The following is a 15354-nucleotide window of genomic DNA, read 5'->3' as shown; positions in this document are numbered from 1 at the left end:
ATTAAAAAGAAAAAAAAGAAATTTTTTTACTGACATTATAATTAAACATAATAATAAACTAATTTTCACAACCAGTCGAGTCACCCCCTTGTGGCTATTCAATATATTCTATTTTTTATATATAGGGGCTATGGCCTGAACCCAAAAATATGCTGTAATTCCTAAAAACAAATTCAGTTTATTGTTTCACAATAGTTGGTGATTTCTTTAGCAATGTATTAATAATAGGGCCTCCAGATCAATATGAAAGAACCATCGAAGATACAAAGAAAATCTTCCTTCCTTAGCATTTTTCTCCCGTCTCTCACTGACCTGTGTCTCAGATATTTTCCCATATCATCTTGAATTTAACAGGCATGTAGTTCCAATGTTGCTTGACATAGTATATCAGTACGTATATGTGCCTCACCAGTCAGAAAGTATTGTAGGAGTGAATTAACTGCACATCAGTTGCTCTACAACAGCACGTATATGAAACTACAAGTGATGAAATGTGCCAAGGAAAAATAAATAATAAAAAAAAAAACACTGCACAAGCAGAACTAATTGCACAACAACTGTCAAACTGAAAATTTAGGTCATGAATATGGCGTATAGAACATTGGTGTTATTAAGAGTCCAGCCTATACAGTATGCTGCATAATCCCATTCCTAATGCGTAGGTGGACAAGGTGTGGGCTCATGTTCATTACTTTCTTCTCTGCAAGTCGATACTCTTTCCTAAGTCTTCAAGCGCTGGCACGGTGATACTATGTATACCCCAGCTGCCAAACCCAGCACAGTGCTGTGACTGTGAGTGTGTGTGTGTGTGTGTGTGTGTGTGTGTGTGTGTGTGTGTGAAGTGAAGAACACAATATGATCAGGGTGACGGGAATGCACACTGACATCCAAGCTTTAGTAATGAAAAAACTAAATATTACAGTTCCTCTACAGACAACATTGTGTCAGTGGCTGCATGGCTACCACCGGCCAAAGGTGTCAGTGCGCCTGCCTTGTTTTTGGAAACCTTTGCATGGAAACCTACAGCAAGTGACAGCATGTTTGTCTGGAAAAAAAAATAAAATGTCACCACTCGCGCTTCTAATCAGGGCTGAGTCGAGAGACTTTCCTGCCTCTGGACACGCAGGCAAAAAATATAAGAATTCTGTCATGAAATGAGGAGGCCGCTCAAAGACTGAGCGAGAGAGAGGGGGAGAGAGAGGAGTCTCAGTGCCCCAGCTCTGAGAAACGTGGGGACAACTGGGCTGATGTGAGGCTGATGGTGGTTGCTGTTTCCCTTATGTTTACCATCATTTCTCTTCACAAACAGCGGCAAGGCTGGAAAAGGCCAGAGAGCCAGAGCCTCCAGCGTGTGCAGTAGTGATGGGGAGATTGAAAGAGGGGTATAGGCTGATGAGAGAGAGAGAGGGGAGGATTCGGCTAAGCTGCCTCCAGACACCACACGGCTCAGAGCAGATCGAGAGTGACGGCTTGCTGATTAGTCAACTCACAGCCCCCAAGACTGGAGACTACACACACACACACACACTCGTGCGCACAAACACACTCCTCTACATTTAAATAAGCCCTGTTGTTACCACTGCACACAGACACACATTCACACACATGTAAACAGATAATATGTTATAATGTATGACAGAGGCATGTCATGATAAATTCTACCTCAAGACTAAGGCTACATCCACACTTAAATAGGTAAAGATCATATAAATCATCCACACTATCCCAGTGTTTTAGAGCCCCAGAACTGTGATGTTTTTATTTGAATAATGCAGGGGCTGTGTTTTAGTCTGAATGAGCAAAAACTATCAAATGCAGTAAGAAGCAGTTCAAATTTAGAAATTAGTTTTATTTGCACACACACCAATTAGTGATAGTGAATTTCACCTCTGCATTTAACTCATCCTTATGATACACAAGGAGGGAACACACACAGACGCCGGGTGCAGGAGCAGTGGGCAGTCCCTGGATTTGTTCCGGCAACCCTCCGGTAACAAGGCCAATTCCTTTACTCTTGGCCAAGGACTCACACACATTCACTTCCTGACCGGTGCTTATGAGTGGCAACAGGACTATCAGCTTACTTTTAGTTTCACCTAGTCTGATGAAAGACTGTTCTTACTTTTCTCAATTGTTGTTTCTCACTCGTGATACTCTCTGAAACTAAGCAAACATTTGACTATATGTACAGTATGTATGTTGTTTTAATAAGCCAGCCTGACTATTTCTGGTAAGATGAGTCAGTGGACAATAAAGAGATGTTCTGCAGTCGGTGTCTGAAGAAGTTTCTAAGAGTGTTTAGTGACAAATCATAGGATTTAGTGGAGGCTGTACACAGAGGGATGCAGCAGTGCCCCTCTTTTGTCCCCTCATCAAATCACTGGAATTAAAGAAGGTGGCTTATATTTTAGCGCCATTTCTAAGTGATGCTTACAGTCAAATGCAGAGGAGAGAATCAATATTCTGTTTACAACAGCATGCGCTAGTCAGTGTCTTTGAATAGTCATATTTGTATGGACCCAGATTACTTTTGAAACAGAGCTGATTGCTTTTATCTGAAAATATGGTAGTGAGGATGTAGCCTATACCAAGTCTGCCACACTGTCTGCTGGTCTGTAGCATGTATACAGTACAGTAGGTTCACATGATGTGAAGGAGGTGTGCAAAGCTTGACACTAAGTTCATTTGTGTTTGTGTTACCTTGAGGAGATAGACGGGGATGTTGCTGAAGTCCACCGGGAGCTTAAGAAGGAATCGGGCAGAAAACTCTCCTGTCTGTAGAACAAGAAGAAGAGGTGAAGTGTACAATATGAATGTCTTATATATGTACAAAACATTAAAAAAAACCTCTGTCCTGAGAGAGTTGATGTGTGTGGATGTCATTTTTTGTTTGCAAGGACTAAATTGCTTTTTTTTACTAGTCTGACAGCGCAGATGTGTCTGCTGTTTATGTGTGTGTCGTGTGTGTGTCTTTTTCTGTCTGTGTGAGGTCGAGAGAGGAAGAGGAGAGATGAGTTTGCATGTATCATGCAGATGTGATATTGAATAAGATTTTAGAAAAAAAAAACATGTTGATTAAAGTTAATATTGTGGCAATGGCGACAGAATAATCAACAAATGTAAACATACAGGGAAACTGCAGCGGGTAAGAAGATGCCAGCTTCTGATTGAATTGTGGTCACAAATGTACATGAAGTGGCAACAGCGTCCCCCCCCAAAAAATGTGTGGTTTCTGTGATCACTTTCGAACACTGAAAACATGGCTGCCAGCGGGCATGAGTCTTGGTTCTGAAAACAAGTGGGACATCATGTCCTTACCCAGCTGTTCTTGCGTCCAGCATAGATCTCCATGTTGCGGCCATAGTTGGGATCCTCCAGCAGACTGTCATACTCAAAGAGCAGCCTGGAGCTCTCATGCAGACGCTGGCACTGGTAGCTGTGGTACTGTTGGAGAAGCTCCTTCACCAGCTGGAGCAAACTTTCAGGATTCCCTGCATCCCACTGGACCAGGTGCTGAAGAAAACAACAGAGAAGTGGCTTGAAGAAGATTTTTTTTTTGAGAGGTCAACCAATGATTTTAAAAACAATACAATGGATTGGCATCAACTCAGTTTCTGTTAAAGTACATTTAGCTAGATATGGTGTAATTGGCACAGAGAAATTTGTCTAAATGGTATAAAATACTAATATCTCTATAACATCAAAGTTAGCAGTTTTTAGGTTTTGTAGTTTGTTTTTGTTTAAAATACAGATACCACTGCTAAAGGTGACCAACTCCCATTTCCTGTAGAGGAGTTTGCTTTTCTGTGGTTTTCCTCTGGTGAGTTGTGTTCAATGACACAAAGGTGCTGTTAACCATCGTGGTGGAGCAGAAGCTCAACACTCACCAAAGTAAAGTACAGTGGAGAGCAATGACAATGTTACAGTGGCTACACTTCAGTTCCTCTTTAAAAATGAACAATTTTAGATCACTGCTTGAATGGTGTGTGTCATAACGCCACAGTGAGAAAGGTGCACACTCTTGGACTAGACCACTGAAAAAGAATTAATTAAAATGCAAAAGTAGCACATTCACCCTGGCATCATGTCACTTTTTCCAAAAATGAAGTTAGATCGAATGTATATGACCTGTGCTTCGTTTGAATAAACACCGTCCCCATCCCCATGCTGGCCTCCCTGCTGCCCTAATACACTATAAAAATCACAGTTTTCATTACTTCATTAACCATTTTAATTTTAAGTGTTACCTTATTAACAGTGACGCTAGCATTAGAATATTCATAACACTGAGAGTAGGATGTAATAAACTTGCCCTGAACAGGAAATCACTGACATTATGTAAACCCTTTGTACACTCAAAGGGGTATTTAAATTGGCACTTATGAGTAGGCAGCATTTGAATTTTAAGCAGGTAATCACAGTTTGAAGGTGAACTTTACATACCACCACATGCAACATATTATTGGATGTCGTATAAAAAGTGACAGCCCAGGGCTGTCACTTTTTATGCCAACGGGAGCTGATGAAAACTCAAATAAAAGCAGATGAAATTCATGTCCACTGGAGAGTCACTGTACTGGGAGTGAATGCCAATTGTGTCAATTTGCATTTCTGACAAAAGGACAAGTAAGAGAATATTTTTATTAAATGTATTTTAATAGCAGCATCCTAACTAGACACACTGTCTACATTTAAAACTGTAGTACATTACTTAAATAAAAATGACTCAGTATAACTGTGTTTAGATTTGTTTTATGTCGAGACGGATGGAGTGTAACTGAAAATACAAAGAAGTGACCACCGGAAGTTTTAGGAGTGAATTATGCAGCTGTATAAATAAAAATACTCCCTTAGTCAGATCTGATAGTATTGCTGGACAAGGCACATTTTCAGATAAAGTACGCAGTATACAAACAATGTTAGATTATTTCTGTTAACAAAGACCAAACAGAGGGAGAATAACATCACATTTAAAAAAAGAATTATCAAAAGCTGTGCACTGCAGATTTTTTTTTTTTTTTTTTACTTTTTTCTTGAGAGTGGTTTCAGTTGTTTTTTTGGATTTGTTTTATAGGCACATAGAAAACTATGGAATTTTACTATAGTACTATAGTATACAGTAGCATAGGGATAATTGATGATACTATTGTATGAGATAATGGTTGAGTCTTGAAGAAAAATGTTACAGCAATCTGAGAAATGGTATACTTCCCTTGACCAGAACAGAAGGAAAAGGGTTGTGCTCAAGGATGTCCTGTTGCCACAGAGTGATTTAGGATGAAATGGAAAATTACTGAACCTGAGCTCTTCTATGCAAAACACCTCTGACCTCTGCCGCCATACTGACTGATAGCTGAGGTGAAGTTTGCAGTACGCAGAGATACAAATATAGGTTTGTTTTTTTATCATGTGACAATCAGGAAAACGCTGATACCAATTTCTGTGTCACAAAACAAGAAACCACAAACAAAAATCACAAAATGGAGTCACAAAATGTCATCAAGTAAATAATGGACAGTCTATTTTTAATAGGAATAAAATATTTCATATGCATTTGGTGCAGGCAGTACGTGACTTTTCACTAGAAAGAGTACAAGAGAGAACACAGCCTCTACAAGCTGCATACAGTACCTCTTTTATTTGCAGCTACTACTTTCATCTGAATCAAACAATTATACCTTGCACACACTGTAATAATGCCACAAAAACAGTCAAGTAGAGATTTTCACGAGCTATAAAGTGATTGCAGCTCCTGCCTTGTAAGCGAAAGGTTGTTTTAAAATGACTTGATTTCCTGTGTCTGCCGTCTATGTGTTATTTTTGACAAGTTACAGCCCACTCAGTTTTTTGATTTGATTAGTTGAAATCAAAAGTGACTTTCAAGCATGAAAAGGAAAAGAACAAATATAGAATGTGCACTCACTTTATGGCAAATGAAAAACTATATTTTGCTGGTTGTGTTTGCCCTTTACAGGTATTTCAACAGATGAAAAGGAAGATTAGCTTCAATCTAGGGAATAACATGAAGTAATGCAGAGACATAAGGATAATTGCAAAGTGTCTGTGTTATTTGTGAAGTGTCAAAGTTATACCCGTTTCATTCAATAAAAGCAGCTAGGGAAGTACATCAATGGGGCAATATAGCTTTAAGAGGCTGCACAGGCTCCTGCTAATGCTGATGGGTTTCTGGTGGACGATCATTTTTGGGAACACTGTTGGTAAATGGATATGACGTATAATCTTCTTGTTAAAAGGCAGGCGGAGCATTCTTCCAATCAGAGACCGCAGGAAAGGTTTCTTCTCTTTCCTTAGAAGTTGGTGCAATAACTGTGTGTGTTTGTGTGTGTGTGTGTGGTTTTGAATATATAGTTTGATTTTCTTGCGGTTGGGATGTATGAGATATGGTGTTTTTCTACTGTTCCAGTACAACTGTTTTTTTTTTTGCTTTTCTATAAGGGATAGTTCCTGGTACTTTGTTAGTACCTGCTCTGGTGAGGTTCCAAGCGAGCTGGGCACAATGCCGAACTGTAGATCATTTAAAAAGACTTAAAAATCAGGAAAATGTGTGTTGATCTCCAACATTTAGCAAAGACATTTCTAAACGCTCAATATTTAACAGAGGAGGCTGGTGTATCTAGTGAACGCGCTGCCAAAAGTCTGCGATCCCGAGCCGAATCACAGCCTTTCCGCCATATTTCAGTTCAGCTTAGGTCATGCGGGAAGTACTGACCTAATCTTTTTAATTAACTGATCCTAATGATTCAGTACACCAAAAATAACTGCTTTACAAGTCACTAGTTTGGGTGTGTCGCGTATTAAACAACGTCATGGCAGTTTCATACAGTGCTATGATGACTCCACCCACATGGAGAAACAGGAATATGTTTGCTGCTTCATCTCATCATTAGACAGCCTTTAATGACTGTTGTGTTGATCACTCCAAAGCCATAGAGAAAATCAGTGACTACACATCTTCGCACAAAGTAGCTGTTGATCCACTGCTGCCGCCATCAGTAAGGTCAAATGTATTATTGTATGACTTCCGTGTTTGAATTCCTTATTCAGATTTGCATCAGTAACCCAAACTTACCAAATGAGGCAGCAGTAGACTAGCAGCTGCTGTGTGTAGTGGAATTTGGTGTGGCATGTTTCCAGTCAGAAAAGGCATAACCTTGAGCTACTATAGATTTAAGCAATTGATTGGGTGAGCATTTTGTTAAGTGGCTAGTTTGTGTTTTTCCTTGTATTTCCACTGGCAGCTATGTTTTTTAATGATGGTGTCCGTGTCTCAGGCTGGTTCCCAGCAACTGTGACCCACTGGGGGAAGTCAGCATTGGCTAAAACATGAATTACTAATTTAAAGAATTTATCAGCATGTTTGAACTTTAAAATGACTCCAACTGTGATTTATGCCTGGGATAAGTCACCTTTAAAATACAAAACACACAGTTTTGTTAATATAAGTATGACTAAATGCATGAGAAGTGTGGAAACTTTCTCTTTCCAGGTGAAAGATTCACTTTGAAGTGGATGAATACAAAGACTCATCTGTGGCTTGGCTTCGGGTACAAGTCTCTGTGCAGACCCAGAGAAGAAAAGTGAAAGCTATTCTTTTGCCCCAACTGATTCTGAAAGTGAAATACTCCTGGCAAACCCTCAAAACTGTGAGTAGACAGAAACAACAAGATGTGGGACCTAATGACATAACTGCAATACCAAAGTAAATGTGAAACTACAGTTGTCTCGCTGCCTAGCTCCAAGCAGTTACAGACAGGTCATCCCAAAGGATGAGTAAATCAGAAAAGATAGTCATTCTAGTGTGTACTGAGAGGGTTAGGGTGGGTAGTTTCATAGGTAATGGATGTATTGTAAGGTACCCACTGAACTGAGCTGTCAAAAGCAGGATGTCTATAACTTGCTTTAGCTTGTCTGTCTTTTTTCTCTGGCAGTTAATAGCAGCCCAGTGGAGAAAGCTTCCATTGTTTGAAAGCAACAACCCCCCCCCCCCCCCCCCCCCCCCCCCCCACCACCACCACCACTATGGAAGGAGGGGGTGGTGGTGGTTGGTAGCAAGGGTAGGCTAAACGGAGACCGTGACCTCATCGTCCTGATCCACCACAGGTTACCAGCAATGCCGGGATTCCCGAAACGAGGAGGCGATGCAAACAAGGATGGGCATTGTCCAACAGAGGCAGTCAGTGCCCAGAGGCATGGAGCAAAGTGAAACTGAGGAGACACTCAGAAAGTGCTGTGTCAGGACTGTGACACAGAATATCAGTGGTACTACACATAGTACAAGGACAGACAGGGAAGAGGTGGGAAGGAGGGGGGGATAAATTAAATCTAGAACTAAGACAAGTAGGTCAATGACAATGAAAAAACTGTGGTACTGTTTGTGTCTGTGGCTTTATTGGTGGGAAGTAATGACACTGTTAACTCAAGAGAACTCTTTCATTAAAATAAGTGATGTGACGTGAGCTGCTTTTCTTTGTTTTCGTAAGACAACAGTTTCCCAGAAAGAGCACAGGCAGGACACAGGTTTATGTATGTTTTTCTGACAGTGGTTTTGTGTCGTACCTCCCACCCCTGGCTGGCACCAGGCTTTTGAGCCATCTGGATACAACTCCCAGAAATATATAAGGAGACATCTGGAAATTATTTTTGTGAGAGACTTCCAGTTTTGCATTTCCGGTCAGTAGTTGTGTAGCTTTACGCAGAAGGCAGGAAAACAACTTTGACAGATAACATTGCTTCTAGAAAAGAGGTATTTTCAGGGGTTGCTATAACAGCAACAGCACTTCCATGATTTAACTTCATTCATTCTTCAACCATCCTCACCGAGCAACATCACAAAATAATTAGGCTACTTCCTCATGTCACTTCCCAGTAATATTACACATATGTTAAACTGATCTTATCTGACCATAACCGTTTGTTACCGATTGTAAAGAAAGCCAACTCACTGTGTTCACAGATTCATGAAAAGTGCTGAAACAAAACATGAAGTCAGACTCCTAGTTACTTATATTGTACTGAATGTTCTGACTTTGCATTAACAAGGTGAAGCTTGAGTGATGCAAACGAAGAAGAAACATACACCAAGGGGGGGAGGGGGGCAAAGAATCACTGAGCCAAAAAGCAATGTCCATGTGTTGCACACGGTGTTGATGTTTGTGTGTAGACATGCACGTCTGTACAGAGCCTTCACTGAATTGATTTTATACGCTCTGCTGAAGGCTGTGCTAAAACAAATCTACATGGTTTTGTCATGAATAGGATTAGCCCTGCGGGAAGTGTAAAGATTGGATCCAGAAGGAAAAATAAAAACAAAATATAGTTGCAATCTCCGCTATTTGAGAGCTGAGATTTAACATTTGATGAAATGAAATGGGGAAAAATGGAAAGGAACATCTTTCTTACAGATGCTTTAACCACAGGGGGTAAATATTGTAGCCTTCAATGAGACATTATTTTTGTCACAACACACTGGCTAAACCTATGTTAAATGATTAAGCCTAAACGTAGCTCATAATAAGACCCGTCACCAGAAAATAAACCACTGATACATTATTTTAGAAGGAACCGGTTTATAATCATATTATACTGATATTAGAACTTAATTCAGTAAAAATGTCAAACAAAATATGTTGGATTAGCTTTAGGATTCATTAGTTGTGGTGTTAATGTAGCAGTGTGTCCAAGTCAGTGAAGATAAACATTACAGAAAATAGAGCACACAAAAACTTTTTCTTGTGAAATAGCATCCATGAGTTGTTTAAGATATGTTTATGGTTCTTCTTCTTTCGGCTTCTCCCTTTAGTCCTTCTGGTTAAAAAAAACCCACAATGGCGATTTATTTTTAGGTTATGATTCCTCTAGAGTTTGTTTTCATCAGGAGTCAAATTATCTAAGAAAGACCAAGTGATTACAACTAAAACAATATGAAGCCATGACCTGTTACTTACTGTTTGATGGTCAGTATGGACTGTTTGCCTGTATCCCTGATAACTTAACATCTGATGACTCAATATTTTATCTGGTTATAAAAAAGAGTTTAAATGACACACTCACTCATCGTCTATAGCTTTATTCTCCATGATTCAATTCGGAATGACAGGTAGATTAACTTTGTCTTCTTCCGTAACATCCATGTAGACATGCAGATAAGAAGAGTTGTGTTGCTTTAGGTGAAATGCTCATGTCAGCATGCTAACATGGTATATATCTAATACCATGACTAATTTAAACTGTCTCTGGTATGAAGTTAATAATTAAAAAATGACATACAAATAACAGTTGGACAGTTTAGGCAAGTTTAAGGTGCAGTTTTTAATCAAGTCTGATATGATGTAATTTACTTGAGCACAAGGGGCAAACTCCGATGACAGAAACATTGTTTTCATTTAAGATCAAAATGTGTTCCTAATTTAGGAGTCTTCACACTGAATTGATGCAAGTTGACAGAATTATGTCATCCTGTGCCATTCGTCTGTACCATCTTCGATCCAATGTTTATCTTTGGCCAATGACAGAGAGTTTGGCATCTGAAAATGCAAGATAATTAAATAGGCCAAGAGAAAATATTTGTTTTTACGTCTTAAATGTGATTTTTATAGATGCTGGCAACCTGATCCAATAAATCGTGGAAGACTTGAAAGTGTGGGGCATTAAAAAAAACTCCAAGTATTAAATTAATCTCTGTTAGTCTCTAATTCAAGTGTGGGCTCACACCCTGTTTTGCCCCCGGAGAGTGCCAAGTCTAAGATCACGCTAAATTGCTCTTGTCATGTGTTGAAGGTACTTGGCATTCTCAGCCCTGGGTTTTTTTCCACTGTGATCTGAATGGTTTGTATCCAACGTGGTACAACTTGTTGACAGAAATAGTACTTTTCTGACAACTTTACATGTGGCTCAGTAACTTCTTTAGGGTTCTCCAAAACCACAGTGGGATGATACTATTGTCTCCTCTTAGAATTGGCTCACAAGTCTCTTGTTTTCTTCCATCCATCAGCTGGTGTTAAGAAATTGCCAAGCCCCATTTCACCTACAAACAATAGCCTGTCCACTAAAAGCATTCCCAGACCTGTCAGTGAACACTGCCAATAATAAACTTTAATAAAAGCTGGAACATAGTATTCCCCAAAGCAGGAAGGAAACAGCAACAACAGTTGGTACACTATGCCCAGGTTGACATAATCGTGCTTTATGAGCCACCTGAGGTCCATTGTTAGAACAGTAACGGGGAATGAGCTGGAGCTGCAGATAGGAAGTGCTCTCCAGTGCTTTCGGGATTAGTGTTGGGTAATGTGAAGCCAGGAATGTATTCTTTTCCTCAAAGGGAGAATACTTAAGTTGGCTTTACATCCCATTTTCTTAATGGAAGATGCTTGTGTGTCTAAATTGCATGCATTGTCTCTGTGCAAGACCCTGACAAACTCCTGTAAACAGAGGATGGAAATCCACAGTCGTTGGAATATGGTTAAAAGAGATGAAAGCATTTCAGGACGGGGCAGGTGTTACTCTATTTCATAAAGAACAAATCCAGGGAGATAACCAAAACTAACAATGCTTAAAAATATTCCTTCAACACTGTTCAACTTAGTTTACCAAAAGCCTGTCCATTCCCAGTGAAAGCAGCAACTACTTTGCTAAAACATCTGCTAAAACATCTGGCCACTGTTGGTTTTACTCAACATAACCAAAAACAAAAGTAAAATGTGCATCTGACTAAGTGGTTTACAGGAGGACCTTTCTGTAGAAATAGAACATTCCATGTTCAACTGCCTTTTCCAATCCCCAACTAACCTCCAACTGGGTTTACAGATTGCCTTTAATGTCTTAACATGAACCAAAGGCCACGTTAGGCTCAGCTGTATAAAGACCTTTAATACAAATATGTGGATCAAAAAGTAAACAACACAGCAGTCGAGCTCTTAAGCATAGATTATCTTTCAGCAAAAATAAAACTATTAAATAGCCAACCTTATTCTTTAAGCCTTAGAATTTATGAAACCCAATCAATGCAGGTAAAATAAAACTAAACTACAGGAGGTAAACAGCACTGAAGTAGCAGCTGTGTGTGTGTAGTCTGCTGTGGTCATAATTTATTTGTTTCTTCACATCACACTTGATGTAATTGGAAGGTGCTTCATAATTTGCATCTGAATTAGTTGCACCTTCCCCCCATATATTTGAAACATATATATATTTGTCCGGTGTGCAAAGACCTTTACTCCACCAAAGGCCTGCTTTTGAAAAACTCCAAGAAGTGGGCTGAGAGCTGAGAGAGAGGAGGAGTGAGGCATCGTGAGGAGCAGTGCAGGGGGGTGTGGTCCGGTATTGAAATCTCCACTCTATATACATTTTTATATTGAACTGGGTGTAATTTTCAAAGTGCAACAAAATGAGGGATAACTGAACACCATTACAGTTCAAGCAGAGGTAAAGGGGAACGATAAGATCACTGAACAATATAAGATACACATATATATATATATATATATATATATACACACATACATACATATAGATATACATATAGATATGCATTAATAGTAAATCTATGTCTTATTCATTTTATTTTAACAAAAAACAGGTAAATAGTGAGATTTCTGGTTTAGACTGTGCGCAGATCCTGCTTCTGTGCCACTGACAGCTGAGAAGTTTAAGAAAGATAAGAGGGAACATGTTGATGCTGTATCTGGAGGAGCCATCAGGTCTAACTTTACAACTCAGTCACATGTACATTGAGACTGGGGAACTCCCAAAATATTTAATGCCTGCAGGCATCGCTGGACAAGTCCAGACCAGACAAATGATACGTTCCAGACAAGGACAGGGATGCAGGGGCAGATGAAAAGTAGTATTCGGTGAGTAAAGAAAAGAGAGGTGCAATTACAAACAACTGGTCTCACATACAGCACACTAGCTATTAGGAGCCGGAGAATAAAATTCTTCCATGGATCTGATTGCTATCAAATGCTTATGAATCTACACAGAAAAGTCAGTAAGCAGACAGTGAAGAAGAACTCAAGAAGTCACCTGTAACTATTTGTCTCAAGCTCAGTCATGCTGATGATACACGATTTTAATTGTTGATGGTGAATTATCATGATAATTATGTGAATGAAATGGGGAAAAACATGAATATATCATGTGATAATCACTATACACAGACACACAAAACTTAGCATTGAAGGTGGTTTCAGCACCTTTAAGTCTTGTCGTGGTATGTGTGCATTTGTCACATGGGCTCTGTTGGTTGCATGTGTGCCCGCTATCAGTCTGACGAAATTCTGTGGGAAATGGTGCTGTTGTTCCTTTTCCTGGTTTCCTTAGCAATATGTTGTTGGAGTTGACAAATTTCTTCCATTTGACTGTCCTACGCCCTCTGATGCAACGTCTTTCTGAGATCATATCTGTGCCTTGATGTCACCATGCATGAACTACAGCTCTTGGCCTTTTTCAACAAATCCTCTTTAGTGATCTAATGTTTGCATGATTTCTATTTAAGAGGCCAATTTGTTCAATACAACCAAGTGGCAACTGGTCTTGGCGTCACCCATAAGAATCTGAACTTCTCTTTTCAAGCCTCCAGAATCTGAATTTGTCCAGCGCCATGTGGAGGTTTTGCAAGTGGAAGTTCAGACACTGGTGTCCACACCTATGTGCTGTTCTTTATCATCCATTTCCTCTTACATCATTCTGCATTGACTGACTGGAACTTAGTGTGTGATACAATTAACTTATCACGGAAACATTTACTAATGTGAATCGATTGAGAAGTAGGGTCATTTTTTTCAAACACCCTCTGGTGGCTATTCAGTATGTTGCTACCTCCAGGTATATACACTACCAGTCAAAAGTTTGGACACACCTTCTCATTTAATGTTTTTTGATTATTTTTGTGACTATTTACATTGGAGATTCTCACAGGCATCAAAACTATGAATGAACAAATATGGAATTATGTAGTAAACAAAAACGTGTGAAATAACTCAAAACATGTTATATATTTTAGATTCTTAGCCACCCTTTGCTTTGTTGACAGCAGCGCAAACCCTTGGCCTTCTCTCAATGAGCTTCATGATGTAGTGACCTGAAATGGTTTTCACTTCACAGGTGTGCTTTGTTTGGGTTCATTTTTGGAATTTCTTGCCTTCTTAATAGGGTTGGGACCATCATTTGTGTTGTGCAGAAGTCAGGTTGGTACACAGCTTGGAAGCCCTATTTGACAACTGTTAGAATTCATATTATGGCAAGAACCAATCAGCTAAGTAAAGAAAAACAACAGTCCATCATTACTTTGAGAAAGTCGTCAGTAGTCAGTCCGGAAAATTGCAAAAACTTTGAATGTGTCACCAAGTGCAGTCGCAAAAAACCATCAAGCGCTATGACGAAACTGGCTCACATGTGGACCGCCCCAGGAAAGGAAGACCAAGAGTAACCTCTGCTGCTGAGGATAAGTTCATCTGAGTCACCAGCCTCAGCAATCGCAAGTTAACAGCACCTCTGATTAGAGCCCAGATGAATGCCACACAGAGTTCTAGTAGCAGACACATGTCTACATAAACTGTTCAGAGGAGACTGCGCAAAGCAGGCCTTTATGGTCAAATAGCTGCTAAAAATCTAAAAAAAACTAAGGAAAAGCAACAAGCAGAAGAGATTTGTTTGGGTCAAGAAACACAAGGAGTGGACATTAGACCAGTGGAAATATGTGCTTTAGTCTGATGAGTCTAAAGACGGGTGAACGGATGGTCTCTGCATGCATGGTTCCAACCGTGAAGCATGGAGGAGGAGGTGTGATGGTTTGGGGGTGCTCTGCTAGTGACACTGTTGGGGATTTATTCAAATTGAAGGCACACTGAACCAGCATGACTACCACAGCATCCTGCAGCATCATGCCATCCCATCCAGTTTGTGTTTAGTTGGACCATCATTTATTTTTCAAAAGGACAATGACCCCAAACACACCTCCTGGCTGTGTCAAGGCTTTTTGACCAAGAAGGAGAGTGATGGAGTGCTGCGCCAGATGATCTGGCCTCCACAGTCACCTGACCTAAACCCAATGATAATGGGTCGAGATGGTTTGGGATGAGTAAGATCGCAGAGTGAAGGCAAAAGGGCCAAAAAGTGCTCAGCATCTCTGGGAACTCTTTCAAGACTGTTGGAAAACCATTTCAGGTGACTACCTCATGAAGCTCATCGAGAGAATGCCACAAGTGTGCAAAGCAGTAATCAAAGCAAAGGGTGGCTATTTTGAAGAATCTAAAATATAAAAAAGGTTTTGAGATATTTCACACTTTTTTGTTTACTACATAGTTCCATGTGCATTCATTCATAGTTGTGATGCCT

The 15354-nt window shown here is 39.8% G+C and overlaps 1 protein-coding gene across 1 annotated transcript in view; it reads right to left on the bottom strand.

Annotated features, from left to right (window-relative positions):
- babam2 (BRISC and BRCA1 A complex member 2) overlaps positions 1-15354 on the bottom strand; it is an 89456-nt gene that overhangs the window by 57560 nt on the left and 16542 nt on the right. The window contains exons 5-6 of the mRNA XM_058615140.1: positions 3319-3513; positions 2701-2775 (exon numbers count right to left, since the gene is read on the bottom strand). Coding sequence (XP_058471123.1) covers positions 2701-2775; positions 3319-3513 — 270 coding nt within the window. The remainder of the gene's footprint in view (positions 1-2700; positions 2776-3318; positions 3514-15354) is intronic.

Source organism: Solea solea, chromosome 18 (assembly GCF_958295425.1).
Source record: "Solea solea chromosome 18, fSolSol10.1, whole genome shotgun sequence".
Lineage (NCBI taxonomy): Eukaryota > Metazoa > Chordata > Actinopteri > Pleuronectiformes > Soleidae > Solea > Solea solea.
This window is presented reverse-complemented; position numbering and strand designations above follow the sequence as displayed.